The sequence below is a fragment of the Suncus etruscus genome, chromosome 9 (genome assembly GCF_024139225.1).
Source record: "Suncus etruscus isolate mSunEtr1 chromosome 9, mSunEtr1.pri.cur, whole genome shotgun sequence".
Lineage (NCBI taxonomy): Eukaryota > Metazoa > Chordata > Mammalia > Eulipotyphla > Soricidae > Suncus > Suncus etruscus.
Genome location: NC_064856.1, coordinates 60435647 through 60456923, shown reverse-complemented (window position 1 = coordinate 60456923; position 21277 = coordinate 60435647). Strand labels below are relative to the sequence as shown.

General features: G+C 42.8%; 2 protein-coding genes and 1 pseudogene across 2 annotated transcripts in view; 1 reads left to right on the top strand and 2 right to left on the bottom strand.

The window, feature by feature from the left end:
• The window catches only part of CTR9 (CTR9 homolog, Paf1/RNA polymerase II complex component), a 48218-nt gene extending 31398 nt beyond the window's left edge, over nt 1-16820 (bottom strand). Inside the window, exons 1-6 of the mRNA XM_049780991.1 lie at nt 16609-16820; nt 14968-15066; nt 11518-11757; nt 9090-9207; nt 8483-8572; nt 4137-4285 (exon numbers count right to left, since the gene is read on the bottom strand). Of these exons, the coding sequence (XP_049636948.1) occupies nt 4137-4285; nt 8483-8572; nt 9090-9207; nt 11518-11757; nt 14968-15066; nt 16609-16653 (741 nt within the window). The 5' untranslated portion in view covers nt 16654-16820. The remainder of the gene's footprint in view (nt 1-4136; nt 4286-8482; nt 8573-9089; nt 9208-11517; nt 11758-14967; nt 15067-16608) is intronic.
• Nucleotides 13357-13767, bottom strand: LOC126018986 (60S ribosomal protein L35a). Its single transcript, XM_049781105.1, has one exon. It carries the CDS (start codon nt 13717-13719, stop codon nt 13387-13389), a length of 333 nt encoding a protein of 110 aa, XP_049637062.1. The 5' UTR covers nt 13720-13767; the 3' UTR covers nt 13357-13386.
• A 1811-nt stretch (nt 16821-18631) lies between the features above and the next one.
• On the top strand, nt 18632-18783 carry LOC126019462 (uncharacterized; annotated as a pseudogene).
• Nucleotides 18784-21277: the final 2494 nt, after the last annotated feature.

The window sequence follows — 21277 nt, the reverse complement described above, 5'->3', positions numbered from 1 at the left end:
GGCACTAAGTGGGTAGAAGTCAGGAATATTGCTAAACACTCTCTGTTGAGTGGGATAATTCCCTTAAATAAAAAATTACCTAGTCCTTGGGTCAGAGATATAATACAGTGGGTAAGGTGCTTGGTCAACCTGGGTTCATTCCCAGCATCCCATCTGGTCCTCCAACCCTTGCCTAAAGTGATTCCTGAACAGAGTCAGAAGTAACCCCTGAGCATCACTGGGTGTGGGTTCCAAACAAACAAACAATAACAAAATAATTTCTCAGTTTCCAAAACTCTGGGGGAATTCTTTTTTTTTTTGTGTGTGTGTCCCCCCCCAATTCTTGGAATGAAGGAGGGGCAGATTCCATTCCCCATTCTGCCCTGAAAACACAGCAGCCCACTCCCACCATCTTGGCCCAGCTCCATAACTAATATCAGAGAACATGACACAGCTGAATTTCCCTAGGTAGACAGGTCCAGTCAGAAAACCCTGGGGTCTTATTAAAATGCATGTAAACAGATTCTCCCTTCCGCCTGAAGGCACAGCAACCCAATACCCTCTGACATAGAAATGGCCCAGCTCCATAAAACTCATCAAACTGCTAACCCAACAAATAGTTCCAGCTCTGTACGTTATAGACTGCATAGCTGCATATGCAATTGCACAACACCTCCAGATTACATAGTACTGTCAGCCTAGTACAATCACAGAAAATCTAATGGGAAAGTTGCATAGGAGATCACCAAACTCAATGAGTGAAAACAACCACAGAGAAGGCTCAACTAGCACCAACTAGCCAAATTAATTCCTCAGACAATGACTTTACTAACACCATCTTAAGATACAATGTTCACAAATTGACTTTTATTGATCTAAGCTTTTTGTTTGTTTGTTTTCTTGGGCCACACCCGTTTGATGCTCAGGGGTTACTCCTGGCTAAGTGATCAGAAATTGCTCAGAAATGGCTTGGGGGGACCATATGGGATGCCGGGGGATTGAACCACGGTCCTTCCTTGGCTAGTGCTTGCAAGGTAGACACCTAACCTCTAGCGCCACCTCTCCGGCCCCATTGATCTAAGTTTTAATAATTCCATTTGCCTTTATGTTGTAACAAATAATATGAAGTAGATTTATTTGTGCCTACTAAGGGATCTGTGGTAGGTGGGAAACTGGGACATTGATGGAAGAGGGAAGGTCACAATGGTGGTGAGACTGGTGTTGGATTATTGAAGGTCGGAAACTACAGTATTATGAATAACTTGGTAGATCACAGTATAATAACAATAATAATAAAAAATTATCCAGCCCCAAATAGCAATCAATATGCTGAAAAACCTGAGAATCTTCTTTAGATAATTATACACGAAAAGCATTCTGAGGTGTTTCCTTCTCAGTCTGAAAGAGAAGAACTGTACTTTTTGCTTACTTGTTTTTGGGTTTGTTTGTTGGTTTTATTTTTGTTTTTGTTTAGGACTATATCTGGTAGTGTTCAGAAATCAGTTCTGGTAGAGTCTGAGAGATCATAAGGGGCTAGGGATTAAATAAGAGTTGCTCTAAATAAGAAAAGTACCTTAACCTCTGTAATATTTCTCAGGTCCTATGAACTTCTCTAAAATAAAGACTTTGAAAAAAACATAAAAAAATAAAATAAGGGGCCGGGTGGTGGCGCTAAAGGTAAGGTGCCTGCCTTGCCTGCGCTAGCCTTGGACGGACCGCGGTTGGATCCCCCGGTGTCCCATATGGTCCCCCAAGCCAGGAGCAACTTCTGAGCACATAGCCAGGAGTAACCCCTGAGCGTTACTGGGTGTGGCCCAAAAACAAAACAAAAAAATAAAATAAAATAAAATAAAATAAAATAAAATAAAATAAAATAAAGACTTTGGGAAGGGGGCGATGGGACAGGGAGGGAATGTTCACACCCAATGTGCTCAGGGTTTACTTCTGGCTTTGTAATCAGGAATAACTCCTAGCAAGCTCAGTTGTTTATCTAGGGTGCTGAGGACTAAATCTGGGCCAGCCATATGCAAGATGAGCTTCCTACCCATTGCATTATTATCGCAGCCCTCAAAAGAAAGTAAAATGTATTCTTTCCCTTTCCTCTTAAAAGCTAATGTAATAAGTAGTCTAAAGTGCAGCAAGCATAAGGTGATGGGCCTTATTAGGAAGAGGTGTGATATAATGAGTGTAGAAAGAGAAAAATCTGGGTTTGAGGATAATGAGACATCTAATTCATAATAAAAATCCTTATGTCTAAAAGTTGTTGTAATGTGCCTTTTTCAACTGTATAGTCAATAAACCTTCATTTGGATTTGTGACATTCACTTACTTCTGAAAAGCCATTGTTTTTTGTTGTGTGTGTTTAAAAAAGAAGAAGGAGGAGGAGGAGGAGGAGAAGGAGGAATTAGTGGCAGGAAATGTGCACTAGTAAAGGGTATTGTACATTATACGACTGAAATTCAATTATGAACAACTTTTAACTGTATATTCATGGTGATTAAATTCAATTAAAGAACTTATTTATTAAAAAAAAGAAAAAAGAAAAGAGGGGCCGGAGCAGTGGCCCAAGAGGTAGGATGTCTGCCTTGCATGTACAAACCTAGGACGGACCACAGTTCAATCCCCCGGCATCCCCTATGATCCCCCAAGCCAGGAGCGATTTCTGAGCGCATAGCCAGGAGTAACCCCTGAGCATCACTGAGTGTGGCCCAAAAACCAAAAACACCAAACCAAAAAAAAAAAAAAAAAGAAAGAAAGAAAAGAAAAGAGGACCAGAAAGATAGCACAGTGGTAGTACCTTTGCCTTGTGCATGGCCACAATGGACCTGGATTTGATCTGCAACATTCCATACAGTTCCCTGAGCCTGCCAGGAGCAATTTCTGAGTCCAGAGCCAGGAGTAACCCCTGAGCGCCACTGGGTGTGGCCTCAAAATAAAAATAAAACAAAAAAGAAATATAAAGAAAAAAGACTTGCTCTTCAAGTCAGTGTTCTCCCTTGAACATCTATATATTACTTGCTTATCTATGTTTCTTTGTTTGCTTATATCTACTTTGGAGAAGTTTATATATTCTGTTGAATACACAATTCTTCCTCTTTCTTCACTTCACATTTCTCCTTTTTTTTTAATTAAATAATTTTTATTTTGACCAAAGTGGATTACAACTCTTTCACAGTAATATTTTAGGTACATAGTGGCATTGAATTAGGGGCATTCTCACCACCAGTGTTGTCCTCCCTCCACCCCAGTTCCCAGCATGCATCCCATATCCCCCTCCTTTGACCCCCGGGGCTGCTAGTATAAGTGGTCCTCTCTGTTCCCTTCACATTTTTCTAAAATAGTCTCAATAAAAACCATCTTGTTTGACCAAATAATATAAATTTTCTTTTAAAAAAGCAAACTTGGAGTTACTCGTTAGATGTAAACTCTACTTTTTTGATCACACCTGGCAGCGCTCAGGAGTTACTATGGCTCTGTGCTCAGAAATCACTCCTGACAGGCACAGGGTACCATATAGGATGCCGGGATTTGAACCACCATCTGTCCTGGACTGGCTGTGTGCAAGGCAAAGGATACTGCTGTGCTCTCTCTCCGGTCCCTCTTTACCTTAATTATGAAACTATTCTATTAGTGTGAACAGCTGTTCAATTTGCTCAGAAACTGAAGTTTGCCTTTGGGGTGATATCCTAATAACTGGGATGTTATAATCTAAAATTCTGATTCTTAAAACATTTTTTTATTGTTAAAGAAGTGATTTATTGGGCCGGAGTGATAGACAGTGGTAGGGCATTTGCCTTGCACAAGGCCAACCAGGGACGGACCTGGGTTCAATTCTAGGCATCCAATATGATTCCCTGAACCTGCCAGGAGCGATTTCTGAGCGCAGAGCCTGAGTGCTACTGGGTGTGACCCCCCCAAAAAAAATCAACAAAACGAAAAAGCAAAAAGAAGTAATTTATTAAGTTATCAATAGCTGAATTTAAATTCTAGGCATATAATATATCAAAACCAATCCCACCACCAGTGTTCACATATGCCATCATACCAAAATACCTCTCCTTAAACCTGATTTTTAAAAAAGCTTGGCTTAGCATTTTGCATTAGGAACTGTGGGCCTTTCAAACCAGTCAGGAAGTAGACGATTTTTACTCACATACCTCTTTATTGTTGAGTTCTAGAACAGCTAATCCAACCAATGCTCCCACACATTTCGAATTGAGTTCCAGGGCTCTGCTGAATGCCAGGCGAGCTTTCTCCAGTTTGTTAAGTTTCACAAAGCAATGACCCATTCCTAAACGAACTTCAGCTAAACAAATAAAACCAAGTCATTCAGTCTATCACACTAAAGCACTTTTAGGATTCAAGTTTTAAAAAATGCTATAACATTTTCTATAATTACAAGGTCCCTACACTAAGCTACATTATCAAATTGTTTGATATAATCAAAAACTTGGTTTTTGCTGGAGTTAGATAGCACTACTTCTCTACCCTTGCATTCTCATCCTTTTTCATGGATAAATTTCTTCACTATAGCACAACAATTATACTGGCATTATTTGGTGGCTGTGAGCTGGGCCACAGTTGGCAATGCTTAGGGGTTTCTCCCAGTTTTGAGCTCTGAGGTCATTTCCAGTGGTGTATGGGGACCATACAGTGCCCAGGATTGAACCACAATAGGCTTTTTTCTCTCTCCCTCTCCCTCTCCCTCTCCCTCTCCCTCTCCCTCTCCCTCTCCCTCTCCCTCTCCCTCTCCCTCTCCCTCTCCCTCTCCTCTCCCTCTCCCTCCCCTCTCCCTCTCCCTCTCCCTCTCCCTCTCCCTCTCCCTCTCTCTCTCTCTCTCTCTCTCTCTCTCTGTTTTTGGGTCACACCCAGCAGCGCTCAGAGGTTACTTCTGGCTCTACACTCAGAAGTCGCTCCTGGCAGGCTTGGGGGACCACATGGGATGCCGAGATTCAAACCACTATCCTTCTGCATGCAAGGCAAATGCCTTACCTCTATGCTATCATGGTCCTTCCTATACTATTTCTTAAGCCCATTTTTCTGGTCTCCTAGCACTGTTGTGTATAGGTATCTTTACTAATTTTCAAAGAGCAATTTTTTTTTTTTTTTGGTTTTTGGGCCACACCCAGTAACGCTCAGGGGTTACTCCTGGCTATGCTCTCAGAAGTCGCTCCTGGCTTGGGGGACCATATGGGGGCGCCGGGGATCGAACCGCGGTCCGTCCTAGGCTAGCGCTGGCAAGGCAGACACCTTACCTCTAGAGCCACCGCCCGGCCCCTAAAGAGCAATTTTAATACTTTTTAAAATTTAAAATTTTAAAATTTCACTGAAACTCTAAATATCTTGACTGACTAGACTCAGGGGTCCCTAAACTTTTTAAACAGGGGGCCAGTTCACTGTCCTTCAGACTGTTGGAGGGCCAGATTATAGTAAAAACAAAAATTATGAACAAATTTCTATGCACACTGCATATATCTTATTTAGAAGTGAAGAAACAAAATGGGAATAAATACAATATGTGGCCCACGGGCCATAGTTTGAAGACCCCTGGTAGATGCACATACTATCATTTTCTTCAAAACTCTTGTTTATAGGGCTGGAGAGATAATATAGTGGCTAGGTCACTTGCCTTGCAAGCAGCCAACCTGAGTTTGGTCCCTGGCACTCCGTATAATCTCAGATAGTCTCCTGAGCACTTCTGGGTGTGTCTCCCAAACCGAAAAACTCAACCTCCCCAAATACCCCAAAACTTTATTTATAATATACTTATACATATACAATTTCAAGGCTGTGCTGAAACAAAACCATAGGCCTATGCTCCTCTCACATTCAATTAAGGACCAGCTCCTCCTGGAGTGACTAGATTCTATCCTTCTCAACTTTTTTTGTTTTGTTTTGTTTTATTTTGGGGCCACACTCAGTGATGCTCAGGAGTTACTCCTGGCTATACGCTTGAAAATCGCTCCTAGCTTGGGGGACCATATGGGACACTGGGGGATCGAACGGTAGTTTGTCCTAGGCTAGCGGGGGCAACGCAGACGCCTTACTGCTTGCACTACCAATCCAGCCCCATCCTTCTCAACTTTTGAAGAACACTGTTTCAACAAATAGGGAACAAAACTTCCCTATTTTTCCTGCATTAAAGTTTCCCAGAGTAGTTCATTCTCATCCAGAGAAACCTTTATCAATCTTAAATCTTCTCTTGACTTTATTTTATAGTCATCTTAATATTACATTCACGTTCTTCAGAAAAATTCAAGGAAATCTGTCTGTACTTGTTCCTCTAATTCCTTTCCTTTCCTTTTTCCTTCCCTTCCCTTCCCCTTCCCTTCTTTCCTTTCCTTTTTTCTTTCCTTCCTTCCCTTCCCTTTCCCCTTTCCTTTCCCTTTCTTCCCCTCCCCTCTCCTTTCCTTTCCTTTCCTTTTTCCTTTCCTTTCCCCTTCCCTTCCCTTCCTTTCTCCCTCCCCTCCCCTTCTCCCTTCCCTTCTCCCTCCCCTCCCCTCCCCTCCCCTCCCCTCTCCTCTCCTCTCCTTTCCTTTCCTGCCATTCCAAAAGAGGATCTCATCCCTACCATTCCTGTAAAAATCATCTTTAGGGGCTGGAGTAATAACACAGCAGCAGGGCGTTTGCCTTGAATGCAGCCAACCTGTGAACCTTTGAACCAACCCGGGTTTAATCCCCAGCATCCCATAGTAGTTTCAGTTCATATGTTTGAATAATCCTTATTTTAAATTTGTGTTTTAGCTTTAGAGCCACAGCCAACAGTGCTGCTCAGGGCTTACTCTTGGCTCTGCACTCAGGGATGACTCCTATAGGCTCAGGGAACCATAGGTGGTGCTGGGATTGTACCCAGGTTGGCTGCATGGCAAGCACTCTACCAATCTTTGGCCCCTCAAAGAATTCCTTCAGATATGCCCCAGATTATAGTACCTGATCCTCTGCTCAAAGGCCTCCAAAGGTTTCGAGAAAAAAAAATCTAAGTCCTTATAACTTAGGATGCCCCACATAACTGGTCCCTGCTTACATATTTGATCATAGTCTATCTACTTTTTCCCTCTCACTTCATTCCTGACAGTGGCTTCTCTACTGTTTCTCAGAGTTGCTAAGTCCACTCATGTCTCAGAATCTTTGATAATTATTCTTCCTATCTGAAAATAATATATCATATATCTGTATGTCTTTAGTTTTTACAGTCTTTACCCAAATAACATTCTAAGCAACCCATGCTGACTCCCTTTTCACTTATTTTTCCCCATTTGGGTCTACATTATCTTATATTTCATTTACTTATCTTCCTCAGTGGAAAATGAGGTTCATAAAATGAAGGTATAATTTTTTTTTGGTAGGGGGGACCCACACTTAGTGATGCTCATCGCTTACTCCTAGTTTTGCACTCAGGAATAATTGTTGGTGGTGTTCTGAGAACCATAGAGAATGCTAGTGATCAAATTCGGGTTGGTCAAGTGCCCTGCCCACTATACCATCTCTCCAGTCCAGTCTCAAAGGCAGAATTATTTTGTTTGTGTGGTTCTAAAGATAATTCAGGAACTTTAATACATACATTCTACCACTGGATTACATCCCAAGCTAAGGCAGAGACTTCTGTCTCTGGTTCACTGGCACATTCTTTGGGTCTAAAACTATGCTTGGAATATAGTTGATATTCAATGAAATTTGCTAAATGAGTGTAATTTTGCAAGAAAAAAATAGCTTAGGGAAAAATGATGATATGATCTAATATTCATTTTGAATTAAATGTAGTATTTGCCCTCCTTTCTCCACCATTCTCATATCTGGGGCCAGAGAGTTCAATGGACTGGAACATACTTTGTACATAGGAAACCTACGTTTGGGGAACCATGCCCTCAACAGAGCAGGACTCCCCAAAAACCATCTGATGTAAGTGACTACTAAGGCAGGAGTAGATCTTAAGAACTGTCAGATGAGGCCAAAACAAAACAAAATCTCATTTTGGAGGCTACTGAGCTAAGGGCTTTGTATGAAGATAGTACACAATTTTTGTGCCCCAACACATTCAATATCTACATGGTACAATGCCTACTGAGTACTAAGCTGGAGCAAATTCAAGCTCCAAGTCAAAAGAAGTCCCTGATAACCACCATGTATGGTGCAAAAAAGCAAAACAAAACAAAACTAATTTTCGTCATTTTAACAATTCTACAGTATCTTTTTAAAAACTAATTTCATAAAAAATCGACAGACCCTCACTATTTTTTAGTTGAAATCAACAGGGTCCAGAGACTTGCCTTGTATATATATATATATATATATATATATATATATATATATATATATATATATATATATATATATATATATGGCCTGGGTTGATCCCCAGTACCACATATGGTCCCCAGTCCACGCCAGGTGTAGTTATCCCTAAGCACAGAGTCAAGCATGAGCACAAGCCGTAAGTACCACTGGGTATGGACCCGAAACAAACAAAATCAGATCATACACTGCTTAAAGGATTTTCTCTTACCTGGACATCCTGGATTAGTACGCAATGCTTTCTTATAGTAAGCAAGAGCTCCTCTATAATCCTTTTTGTTGAAGGAAATGCAAGCTTTACCTGTAATGATTTTTCAAAATGATTATGCACTAGCTAATTATAAACACAAGTCTTATATACTTTACAATAACTAACCTAAATTAAATTCAACTCTTATAAAATTACCTCATATTAGTTTTCCATAAAGGTATAATTGTGTTTAGAAAGGGGATATTTTATTTATATAATTTCAATAGAAATCATGTTGTTTTTACAGTTTTATTTTGTTGTTGTTTTTTAGTTTGGGACCATATCCTGTGGTGTTCAGGACTTACTCCTGGCTCTGCACTCAGGATCACTCCTGGAGGGCTTGGGATACTATGAAATGTTTCAGGAGTGTATCCTGATTTGGCCATGTGGAAGACAAATGCCTAACTTGTTATACTATTGCCCTGGGTCCTACACAGTTTCATTTTTAATTAGGCAAAGTTCTTTTAGTTTGCTGCGAGCCCAGTGTCTAAGGAGTTATTACCAAGAAATATACTCTACACATATACTAAAAACAAATTCTCTAAGATGACTGCTAAAGATAACTTACCAAGAAGAGCTGGGATATTATTTGGAGACTGGTTGAGTACAAAATGAAACTGGGCATCAGCCTGATCCATTTTGTCACCTTCAAGTAAACAGAAGCAGGCTCTTCCCAGAAGATGGTTCTGGAAAAGTAATACAACATCTTAGATTTGACTTTGCCAAAGGCAAACAGCAATACATTAAACGTGTAACTCTGAAGTGAAAAACAATAAGTAAAAAATCTCACACATTACCACTCTATCATATTTAAGCTACCAATAAGCAATTAGAAATTAGAAATTGAAAGTCATTCTAAGATACAAGTTTATGCTAATAACAATGATAAACCAAAAAGAGTTTACTTCTCTAAAATATTCTTTAAAATATGCTTATGATTTACCTGGAAATGTTATAGGTTCACCATTTTTATATGACGAATTTGCCCGTATTATTACTTCAACAACACAGAGCCTAAGAAATTCTCACTTTCACAAATCTGTTAATATATGCAGGGGACAGAATATTAAAATAGTGGAGCATGTGTCCTGCCACTGAGTTACATCTGCAGCCCAAAATTCTATGTTGCTCCCCACTTTTTTTTGGTTTTTGGGCCACACCTGGTGAATGCTCAGGGGTTACTCCAGGCTATGCACTCAGAAATCACTCCTGGCTTGGCCACAATAAAAATTAAAAAAAAAAAAATCTCTTGGGAGATGACAGGCTACATAAAAAAAAAAAATTCTGGCAAGTAGGATACAATGTCTCATCAAGAAGGTCATACACCACGACCATGTAGGATTCATTCCAGGAATGCAAAAATGATTTAACATACGTAAATCAATCAACATAATACACCATATCAACAACAACAAAAAAATAAAACCATATGATAATTCCAATAGATGCAGAGAAAGCATTCAATAAAGTCCAATACCCATTCTTTTTTTTTTTTTTTTTTTTTTTTTTTTTTTGGTTTTTGGGCCACACCCTGTGACGCTCAGGGGTTACTCCTGGCTATGCGCTCAGAAGTTGCTCCTGGCTACTTGGGGGACCATATGGGACGCCGGGGGATCGAACCGCGGTCCGTCCTAGGCTAGCACAGGCAAGGCAGGCACCTTACCTCCAGCGCCACCGACCGGCCCCAACCAATACCCATTCTTGATAAAAACTCTCAAGTTGGGAATGGAAGAAACTTTTCTCAATATAGTCAAGGCCATTTACCACAAGTCAATGGTAAATATTATTCTTAATGGTGATAAACTAAAAGCCTTTCCTCTAAAATCTGGTATAAGACAAGGCTGCCCTCTCTCGCCATTCCCATTCAACACAGTGCTGTAAGTTCTTGCTATAGGAAAGAAAGAAGTCAAGCTCTGTTTGCAGATGACATGACAATATATCTAGAAAACCCTAAAGACTACCAAAAAGCTTCTAGAAACAATAGATTCATATAGCAAAGTGGCAGGCTACAAAATTAACGCACAAAAATCAATGGTCTTCTTATACACCAATGATGATAGAGAAAAAATGCACATTAAATAAACAACCCCAGGGGCCGGGCGGTGGCGCTAAAGGTAAGGTGCCTGCCTTGCCTGCGCTAACCTCGGACGGACCGCGGTTCGATCCCCCGGTGTCCCATATGGTCCCCCAAGCCAGGAGCAACTTCTGAGCACATAGCCAGGAGTAACCCCTGAGCGTTACTGGGTGTGGCCCCAAAACCAAAAATAAATAAATAAATAAACAACCCCATTCACATTAGTGTCACACAAACTCAAACATATTTGAGTCAACTTAACTAAAGATATGAAGAAAAAAAGGAAAAAATCAATAGCAGTTTATAAGTTGAACAGCAGTCAAGTTAGTAAAAGCAATAGAAAAAAGATTCAGCAATTTAGTTTTTCCTCTCCCTAAAAATAGCTTTTATGTTATAGGACTTTGCATTAAGTTTTGTATGTATGGAGTTAAAGAATTCATCAGATTGCTGACTCAATAGCTCCATAATATATGTGAGGATATGAGACACAAATTTTAATAACAAGTTATTCATATTAATAAAGGCCTATATGTTTGAGAAAAAAAAGAAAGAAAAGAAATCGCCTCTGGCTTGGAGGACCATATGGGACATCAGGGGATAAAACCGCAATCCGTCCTAGGCTAATGCGGGCAAGGCAGACCCCTTACCCTTGCACCACCACTCTGGCCCCCAAATTCTATGTTGCTTTAAGAAAATAAAAACAAAACTGTTATTTTGCTCATGTGTCCTGTGTGGGAGGGTCAGGTTTTCCTCAGCACTGCCAAGCATTGTTAGAGCAACTATCATCCATTCAGCACAAAGCTGTGAGAAATCTCTGTACATTGCAAAGTGTGGCTCTCTCAAAAATCTGTAGTCTATCACATTTTCTTTCATATACCATATTTCCCCTTTTATAAGTACAAAGAAACATGATTTATCATACCTGGTCATACATAATAATTTTATCAGCCATTGTATATAGTAGAGTTGCTTGTGTAATAAGATCCTTTTTATTGTCCTTATTCTTTTCCTTTCGAGCCTGTTGTACATAATAGGCTGCCAATGTATCCAAGCACGTCATCTGATCTTTTTCATGGTCTCTATAATCCAAATTGCCATCTATACGTGCTGCTTCCAATAACTTAACAAACTCTTCTGTTTTTCCTTGCTTGTAGTATTCCAGCTAAAAGATAATAAACAGATTAGAGTACTAAAGCATACATCCATATAAAAAGCTTGGGACAAATGTTTCTAGAAACCTTATCTGTAAAAGATAGAGGCAAGACCACCCTAAGTATTAATCAATAGGTGAATGCATAAATGAGCTATGGCTACCACTCAGTTATAAAAGATATACCATAACTTTACAATAATACCGGTCGCAAAAAGTCAGATCAAAGAGCATCTATGTATAGTTCCATTTAAAGAACTAGAATGCAAATGAATCTTAAGCAAGAGGAGCAAATTAGGGATTGCCTATGCACTGCAGTAGGTGGGAAATAGTTTGGAGGTCTTTGGGGGTTATAATGAATATATTATCTTTTTTGTGAAGGGGGTTAGGAAGTTGGGTTTTTGGGTGTTCAAAGCTTATTCCTAGTTCTATGCTCAGGGATCACGCCTGGTGGGGCTCAGGGACCATATGAGATTCCAGGAGCTGAACCAGGGTCAGGAATATGCAAGATAAGCAAGTGTGTTATCCATTATACTATCTCTCTTATACAGTATCTTGATTTCAGTGTGTTTGTTTCAGAGGCATACACATGGGCTATAACCTTTAATGTTTCATGTCATGTATGTGACTTGCAACTAAATATTTTAGATTTGTAAATAGGCTTATTTCAGACAGTAACTATTTGCCTGAAGTCATACTAGTTGGTGGTTATCGTGCAATTTGACAATGTCCTATCTAATCCCTTTAGTCACAAAGCTTTTGCGAGATCTCTAACACTCTTGAACAACCTGTTGACCACAATGATTCATTAAGTTTTGCTTTTTAACCACAGGTAAAATGTTAAATTCTCCAATATTCTGGGCCCGGAGAGATAGCACAGCGGCATTTGCCTTGCAAGCAGCTGATCCAGGACCAAAGTTGGTTGGTTCGAATCTCGGTGTCCCATATGGTCCCCCATGCCTGCCAGGAGCTATTTCTGAGCAGACAGCCAGGAGTAACCCCTGAGCACCGCCGGGTGTGATCCAAAAACAAAAACAAACAAACAAACAAAATTCTCCAATATTCTATTTTTCACTCAGTGTTGCTTGAGGAGGTATTTACATTAATAAATTAAAACAAAAAACAAACAAACAAAAAACAACCTTCCTCCTACCCACTAAAAACAAAATCCTCAAACCCAAATAAACTAAGTTCTCTTCCAATTAAAAAAAATGTGACAAGCATTAATGGCTTGTTCTTCATAGACTATGTCAATTAGCACTTCAAATGAAGGTGCTGGGGTCACAGAAAGTGCCTCTGTAAATCTTGAACTAAGAAACTCAGAGTTTGGATTAAGTACTGGGTAGAAATAAACCCAATTCTAGACCTACTTCTCTAATCCTTAAAGAGTCTCGGGGCCGGGCGGTGGCGCTAGAGGTAAGGTGTCTGTCTTGCCAGCGCTAGCCTAGGACGGACCGCGGTTCGATCCCCCGGTGTCCCATATGGCCCTCCAAGCCAGGAGCGACTTCTGAGCCAGGAGTAACCCCTGAGCATCACTGGGTGTGGCCCAAAAAAAAACAACAACAACAACAACAAAAAAAGAGTCTCCTATGTTTTTTTTTTTTAAGTATCTACATTTTATTTATTTACTTTTCAGTAAGCTTAAATCCTTGAGGGGTACAGCATCACACGGATTCTATGACCGATTGCCTTAGCAGGAAGGTTGCTTCGGAATTTGGCTCGAACCATGCCACTGTTTCCATGGGCACGGGTTACCTTTCCCCAGATCACTCTGGTTTTGTTAGGTTTGCCACCAGGAGTTACAGTGTTGTTCTTTGCTTTGTACACATAAGCACATCGCTTGCCCAGATAGAATTCAGTTTCATCCCGAGCATAAACACCTTCAATTTTAAGAAGAGCTGTGTGTTCCCTCTGGTTTCGGAGACCCCGTTTATAGCCAGCAAAAATGGCTTTAGACCACAGCCTTCCAGCCATGTCTGTCTTCTAATTAGTCCGGGCCTCCACGGGAGTCCAAGATGGCGGAAAAAGGAGTCTCCTATGTTTTTTATCATATTAAACAGCTATGATAATTTCTTTAATATACAAAGGAAGCGTCACAGGGCTGAAGGAATAGTACAGGGATTAAGGCAGTTGCCTAGCTAGCAGCTAATCTCACTTTGTTTTTATTTGTTTTTTTGTTTTTTTTGGTTTTTGGGCCACACTCCGCGTTGCTCAGGGGCTACTCCTGGCTGTCTGCTCAGAAATACCTTTGGTCCTGGATTGGCTGCTTGCAAGGTAAACGCTGCTGTGCTATCTCTCCGGGCCTGCTAATCTCACTTTGATCCCTAGCACCACAAATGGTCCCTTGAGCCCAGAGCCAGATTTAGCCCCTGAGCACTACCAGGTGTGGCCCGCCCAATTTCACCTTCCCCAAAAAAGAAAAAAAGAGGAGCACCAGAGAGAAACTGAATGCAGGAGAGGATTTGGAATTTTAGACTTTCTGAGAAAAGAGCTGGAAGTTACAGCTCACCTCATGAAGCTCACCACAAACAGGGATGAGTTTACTTAGAGAAATAACTACGTTTTGAACTATCCTAATAATGAGAATGTACGAGGGAAATAGAATGTACGAGGGACATAGCCTGTCTAGAGTACGGGCGGGGGTTGGGTGGGGAGGAGGTAGATTTGGGACATTGTTGATGGGAATGTTGCACTGGTGATGGGTGGTGTTCTTTACATGACTGAAACCCAAACACGATCATGTATGTAATAAAGTTGTTTAAATAAAAAAAAATCCTTTCAAAAAAATAAATTATATGCTGAGAAAAAAAAAATCTCCATTACTGTTCATTCAAAGGGTTTTTGCGAATTAGTGTGGCATTAAATCATCTTCTAGAATATCTTATGGGAAATATTGGTATGGGAAACAATGACAAGCAACAGAATTTACATTGTGACTCCTATTTTTTCTTAGCATACTTATATCATAATTCATTATTTACTGTTATTTATAATAAAATGCTGATTTGTGGAATACTACTTAAATTTTGCCTTTACCAACATATTTTATCTTACCAGCAGGGAAGCACTTCAGAGATGAAAATGGTCATTTTCTCATAAATGGTAATGCAACTTCCATTCATAATATGTATTTATCCTGCACCCAAGTTAATCTTACTATAATTAAAAACAGATGCAATCTATTTTTCTCACTCAACATACAGAAAGTATATGAATACTGACCGCCAAAGCAATCCATATGTGCAGTTGTGTGTGTTCTTGTTTCAGAATACTGATAACTTCATCTCCCTCCGGTAACTGATCGAAGTCAAGTTCAATGACCTTAAACACAAAACATAAGCTTTAAACATTTGTTTTTTTTTATATTCACAAGTCTTTAGTTGTTGCTGTTCCTGAAATAGAAATATATGCAAGCATACAGTTTTGGATTTTTTTGTTTTTGTTTTTAGTTTTTGGGCCACACCGGGTGGCGCTCAGGGGTTACTACTGGCTCTGTGTTCAGAAATCACTCCTGGCAAACTCGGGGGATGCTTGATGGGATGCCGGGTATTGAACCAGGGTCTGTCCCTGGTCGTCTGCATGCAAGGCAAACTCCCTACCACTGTGATATCACTCTGGCCCCCAAAAGTTAAGAAACATCTAAGGTCCACATGACAAATAGGCTTAACGGTAACCTACTTAAGTAAAAGCTCAGGACCTTATAAAGGATCCTAGCTTTAAGAATCAGCTCAGAGGCAATATAAAGTGAATTTCACTGTATACAATCATGCCTGTTACAAACTCCCCCCGACACACACACCTGGAGATGCTCAGGATAGCCCCTGACTCTGCATTTAGGACAAACGCCAGGTGGTACTCAGGCAACTATGTGGGATGCTGGGAATGGAACTTTAGTCGGTCCCGGGCATGCTAACCCGATCTACTATTGCTTCATCCCTATCAATCTTAAACGTGGGCGCACACACATGCACAAAAATGGCTGGAACAAGATTGCTCTGAAACTCGTGGTGTTGGTCACATACAACTTGGTGAATATTATTTAAAAAGATATTAAAACCAGAGCCAGAACGGTAACACAAGGCTGCCTCGCACGCAGCCGACCAGGGTTGGATCCCTGGCACCCCATACGGTCCCCCGATTCCGCCAGGAGTGAACGATCCAGAGCCAGGAATGTAAACCTTGAGCCCTACGGGGCGTGTGGCCTTCCTCCAAAGCCGTCAATACTGACAGCTTGCTTCCTAATGCCATTGGCTGCCCAGGAACGGCCGGTCTGCAAAGGAGAGGTGGGCGGAAATCATTCAATCCTACGTGTGGTTGGTTTCTCGGGTTCCCCAAATGCGTTGACCAAGCCGGGCGAGGCAGAGAGGCAGACACCGTGCAGGCACCACGACAGCCTCCGGGGTGTGCAGGGAGAAAGAGCGACATTGGTCTACAGTCAGTCCTAGGGCAAGACACTTAAGTGTGCAAGGCAGATGGACCGCGCTTCGCCATCTAATAAACCCGAGAGGCGCCCTCACACCCCCCCTCCGCCCCCGCGCCCGTCAAAGTGGAAAGGAGCAAAAAGAGACTGTCAGAGCCCAATGGCTCGGCTCGGGAGAGCAACTTTCAAGAAGTCTCCGTCAGAGTGGCCCTGAGGCTGAGGAGACACAGGCATGGTGCCCAGTCTGGGAGTCTGCAGCGGGCTTTGCCCAGAGCTGTCCAAAGGGGCTCGAGATTCCTCTGTGTGTGTGTGTGTGTGTGTGTGTGTGTGTGTGTGTGTGTGTGTGTGCGTGCGTGCGTGTGTGCCAGGTTCAAGTGAGTCTGTGTGTCTGTCTCGACCAGGTTCGAGGCCCCCTCTCTCGTCCCTCCCATTTATCCATTCACCTCGTCAGTGTCCCGGAGGGGAATCTCGATCGAGCCCCGCGACATGGTGCGCTCGGGCAGTGAGCGGGCGACGCTGGGTCTGCACCGGCCGTTCGGCTCCTCCGAGGCTCGTGCCGGCCGGCGGCTCCGCTCTGGAAGCGCCCCCTCGCCCGGACAGCTCCCCGGCGCTCCCGCTTCTCCCGCGACAAGAGCGGCAGACGGCGACCGGCCACTTCCGCCTCCTCGGCCCCCGCCCCGGAAGCACTCCCCGGGGGCGGGCCCTCCTGCCAGCAGGCTCCGCCCGAGGTGGAACCCGACCCAGCCAGCCACGCGTCAGGCAGGACCCCTTCGCCGCTTCTGAAATGGCTTTTGCGATTGAGGGCCGAGAGAAACGAGGTTGGGGGCGTGGCCACGGGTGGAGTGACCAATGAGATTTACTTTTGGGTGGGACTTCTGGACCTTTTGACCAATCGTTGGGATTCTCTCCGGCTTCCCGACTCCGCCCCCCAAGGTTCAGTTTGCTTCTCAATTTGCATTGAATCATCCAGGCACTCCTGCAAAGCCCTGAGGAGAAACAAGGTTGGGGGCGCGGCTACGGGTGGAGTGACCAATGAGATTTACTTCTGGGTGGGACTTCTGGACCTTTTGACCAATTGTTGGGATTCTCTCTGGCTTCCCGACTCCGCCCCCCAAGGTTCAGTTTTTTTTTTTTTTCTCAATTTGCATTGAATAATCCAGGCACTCCAGCAAAGCCATGATGAGTTGCAGAAGCCTACTTGGAATATCTCTGGGTCATTATATATATTTATTTATACCCTAGGACTCCAACAATTCCACCCCTAGGACTTATCCCAAGAACACAAAAACATGAATTCAAAGCTGGAAGGATAAATTTTGTACCCAGGAAACTTCAGTTTAGCTCCTGAACTATGTGGTCTCTCCCAAGTACCCCAAGATGGAGCCAGAGCACTGAGCAGGGAGAGGCTCCTGAGTATTTTGGGTGTGTCCCTTCACCCCAATAAAGTAACAAAAAATCCCGAAAAGCACAAATTAAAATGACATGTGCACTTTGTTCATTATACTGTGTTTATTGTAGTGTTATTTACATGGGCCAAGATCTTGAGGAGGGGAAAGCTGCTGAAGCGATAATATAGTAGATGAGATATAGTTCCTTGCAGGTGATAGACTCAGATTCAATTTCCCAGCATCTAATGTTTAGTCCCCCAAGCCCACCAGGAGTGATCCCTAAATGCAGAGCTAGAGATATGTCCCGAGCACCGCAGGATGTGGCCTCAAAACAAAAAGATACGGAGGAAAACCCCAACTGCCCAATAGCATATGTGAGGATGAAGAGGTCATGGTCTGTCATCTATACTATAAAATACTGATCAGCTATAAGAAAGACGAAATCTTGTTTTTGACTTCAACATAGATGGAACTGGAGGTTATGTTAAACAAAGTAAGTCAGAAGTAGAAAGATAAATGAATCAATTGTTCTGACTGGTTCCCCAAATGTTTTTGGTGGATGATGTGGGGAGAGAGACGTGGAGAGAGCCAAGAGAGAATGCTACTGCCTGCTTTACCCACTGGGTCTCCCTGCAAAAGTACCTGGGATGGGGGTGAGAGTGGGTATTAAAGGACTGATAAGGGGCTGGAGAGATAGCATGGAGATAAGGCGTTTGCCTTTCATGCAGAAGGACGGTGGTTCGAATCCCAGTGTCCCATATGGTTCCCCGAGTCTGCCAGGAACGATGGGTGTGACCCAAAAAAGCAAAAAAAAAAAAAAAAAAAAAAGGACTGATAAAAAAATCCTCGAGAGCCTGCACCAAATAGACACGAAAATATCTAATGAAAACAAACCTTTAGACTAATCTGACTACAGAAGTCAGGTCACCAAAGGGCTCCAGTAGATCTTGGTGAAGGAATATATCAGCGTTGAAGCAGTGAGAGCAGAGTGGTTACAGTATAGTAGTTGTAGCCCTAAAAGATATAAACATACCCTTTTCTTGTAAACCTATGTTACCTCAATTAAAAAAGAAGTGTCATACTTACCTGGCAGGGGAGATACCATGATCACGAAGATGGTTTTCCCAGGGCGAGGTTTTATCCATTGTACTCAGATGTGCTGACCCCTGCGATTTCCCCAAATGTGGAAAACTCGACTGCATAATTTGTGGTAGTGGGGGACTGCGTTTAAGAACAAAAAAGTGTGTGATTTATAACGATTTTTGTAGTCATTGTGTGTTATATATGAAAACATTTTCATAAGATTATTATCTTACTGATCCTACCCTAATAAATTATTAGATTATTGTCACACCTAGGGTGTGACTTGGTGATAGTATATTGGATTATTCCTTACTTGGTATTCTGCTCACCCTAGGATGATACCTGATTTTTTTGTTTTGTTTTGTTTTGTTTTGTTTTGGTTTTGGTTTTGGGGTCATACCCGGCAGCACTCCAGTTACTCCTGGCTCTGTGCTCAGAAATCGCCCCTGGCAGGCTCTTGGGACCATATGGGATGCCAGGATTCGAATCACCATCATTCTGCATGCAAGGCAAATGCTTTACCTCCATGCTATCTCTCCCACCCTATAGTACCTGATTCTTGTCTATAAAGGTAAGGGTCTGAGGAAGGATGGGGAATTCTTCAGTTTTATCCACTGAATAAAGCAAATATCTCCTGAAGCCTGACTGCCTGTGAGTTTTCTGCCCACCACTATCCTGAACCCTCAGACCTACTGGCTAAACAGGGTGGCATGGCCTGGGTTGGAGGAGAAAGGCCCCTCTCCATCCCATCACCACCTAGCCCCACCCAAAGATGTTATTCTACAATTGTGATCAATTATTTTAAATTTTTGTCAGCCTCAAAAATCTGCCACCCAAAAAAATCTGCTACCCCAAATCAAAAGGTTGGTTTTGTAAAAATGATTCTGACCTCTGAGAGTCTCTCACAATACCTAGATAAACCTAATTCTCCTCTTTCTTTTCATCAGAGAAATTTGCATTTCTTTATTTTACCCACTTTTCTACCTGGACTTCCTCTTTCTTACCTCAACCTTTGTTTTAGCTAAAGGTTGACGTTCTATCAGAATACCACGTGGGGTTGTCAGTAACTCAGTACAGGAGGCATTTACATGTTAATAATAGTTTCTCCTTGCCTTTCTCTGATCAATTTAATCTGATGCTTGCTTCATTGTTTGCCTACCCATTAAAGAACCTACTGTAATACAGGATGATTTCTTTCCCCTCCTCCCCTCCCCTCCCCTCCCCTCTCCTCTCCTCTCCTGTCCTCCCCTCCCCTCTCCTCTCACTCCTCTCCTCTCCTCTCCTCTCCCCTCCCCATCTCCCATCCCCGCTCCCCTCTCCTCTCTTCCTCTCCCCTCCCCTCCCCTCCCCTCCCTCTCTTCCTCTCCCCTCCCCCCCCCCCCTCCCCTCCCCCTCCCCCTCCCCTCCCCTCCCTCCTCCTCTCCCCCCCCTCCCCTCCTCTCCCCTCCCTCCCTCCCCTCCTCTCCCCTCCTCTCCTCTCCCCTCCTCTCCTCTCCTCTCCCCTCCTCTCCCCTCCCCTCCTCTCCCCTCCTCTCCTCTCCTCTCCCCTCCTCTCCTCTCCTCCTCCTCTCCTCTCCTCTCCTCTCCCCTTCCTCTCCTCCCTCCTCTCCTCTCCCCTCCTCTCCTCTCCCTTCCCCTCCCCTCCTCTCCTCTCCTTCCTCTCCTCTCCTCTCCTCTCCTCTCCCCTCCTCTCCTTCCTTCCCCTCCCCTCCTCTCTCTCCTCTCCTTCTCTCTCCTTCCTTCCTCCTCCTTCCTCTCCTCTCCTCTCCTCTCCTCTCTCTCCTCTCCTCTCCTCTCCCTTCCCCTCCCTTCTCCTCTCCCCTCCTCTCCTCCTCTCCTCCCCTCTCCTCTCCTCTCCTTTCCTTTTCCTTGTTTTTTCCTTTTATTTATTTATTTATTTATTTTAATTTTGGGGCACACTGGGCAGTGCTCAGCTCTTACTCCTGGCTCTGTGCTCAGGAATCAGCAATCAGAGATCACTCCTATGATGCTCAAGAGATTAAACCCTGATAGACTGAACACAGGGCAAGTGCCCTCCCCACTGTACTATTGCTCCAGCTCCAGGATGATTTATTTTATTTTATTAAGTAAAAAGAGATTTTTATTACAATGTACTAAGGAAGGGATGAAGAGGATAAGAAAGGGAGAGAGTAACAAGCTCAAAGGATAACATAGGTTTCTCCAAAGGTAGAGAGAGCCCTGGTACACAACCGGCCATGAAAGTAGGAAAGTCTGAAAGTACATATTTCAAAAGGGGGAATGTGGGCAACACGTGCATGTGGGGACATAGGTTCCATGTGCGGTGTTCCAAGGAGCAGTTGTGCCAGAATGATTTATTTTGCACCAGACTGAAACCTTTGAAGATCTTTTCGATTGGATGTGTGATCTTTATGAAGTGATTAGATAATCAAGATCAGGATTGGGAAGAAGTGGATTTAAATTGCAACTGGGAAGAGGAGTCAAATTCACTAGGTAAAGGCTATGTGTGTGGAGAAAGGGTATAACAAACTGGAAAAGATCTTCCTAAATGAGAAAGTCATGCGACTTGAACATTACAAAAAGAGAGAGGGGCCAGAGCAATGGCACAGTGGTAGGGTGTTTGCCTTGCAAGCGGCCAACCCAGGATGGACCTTGGTTTGAT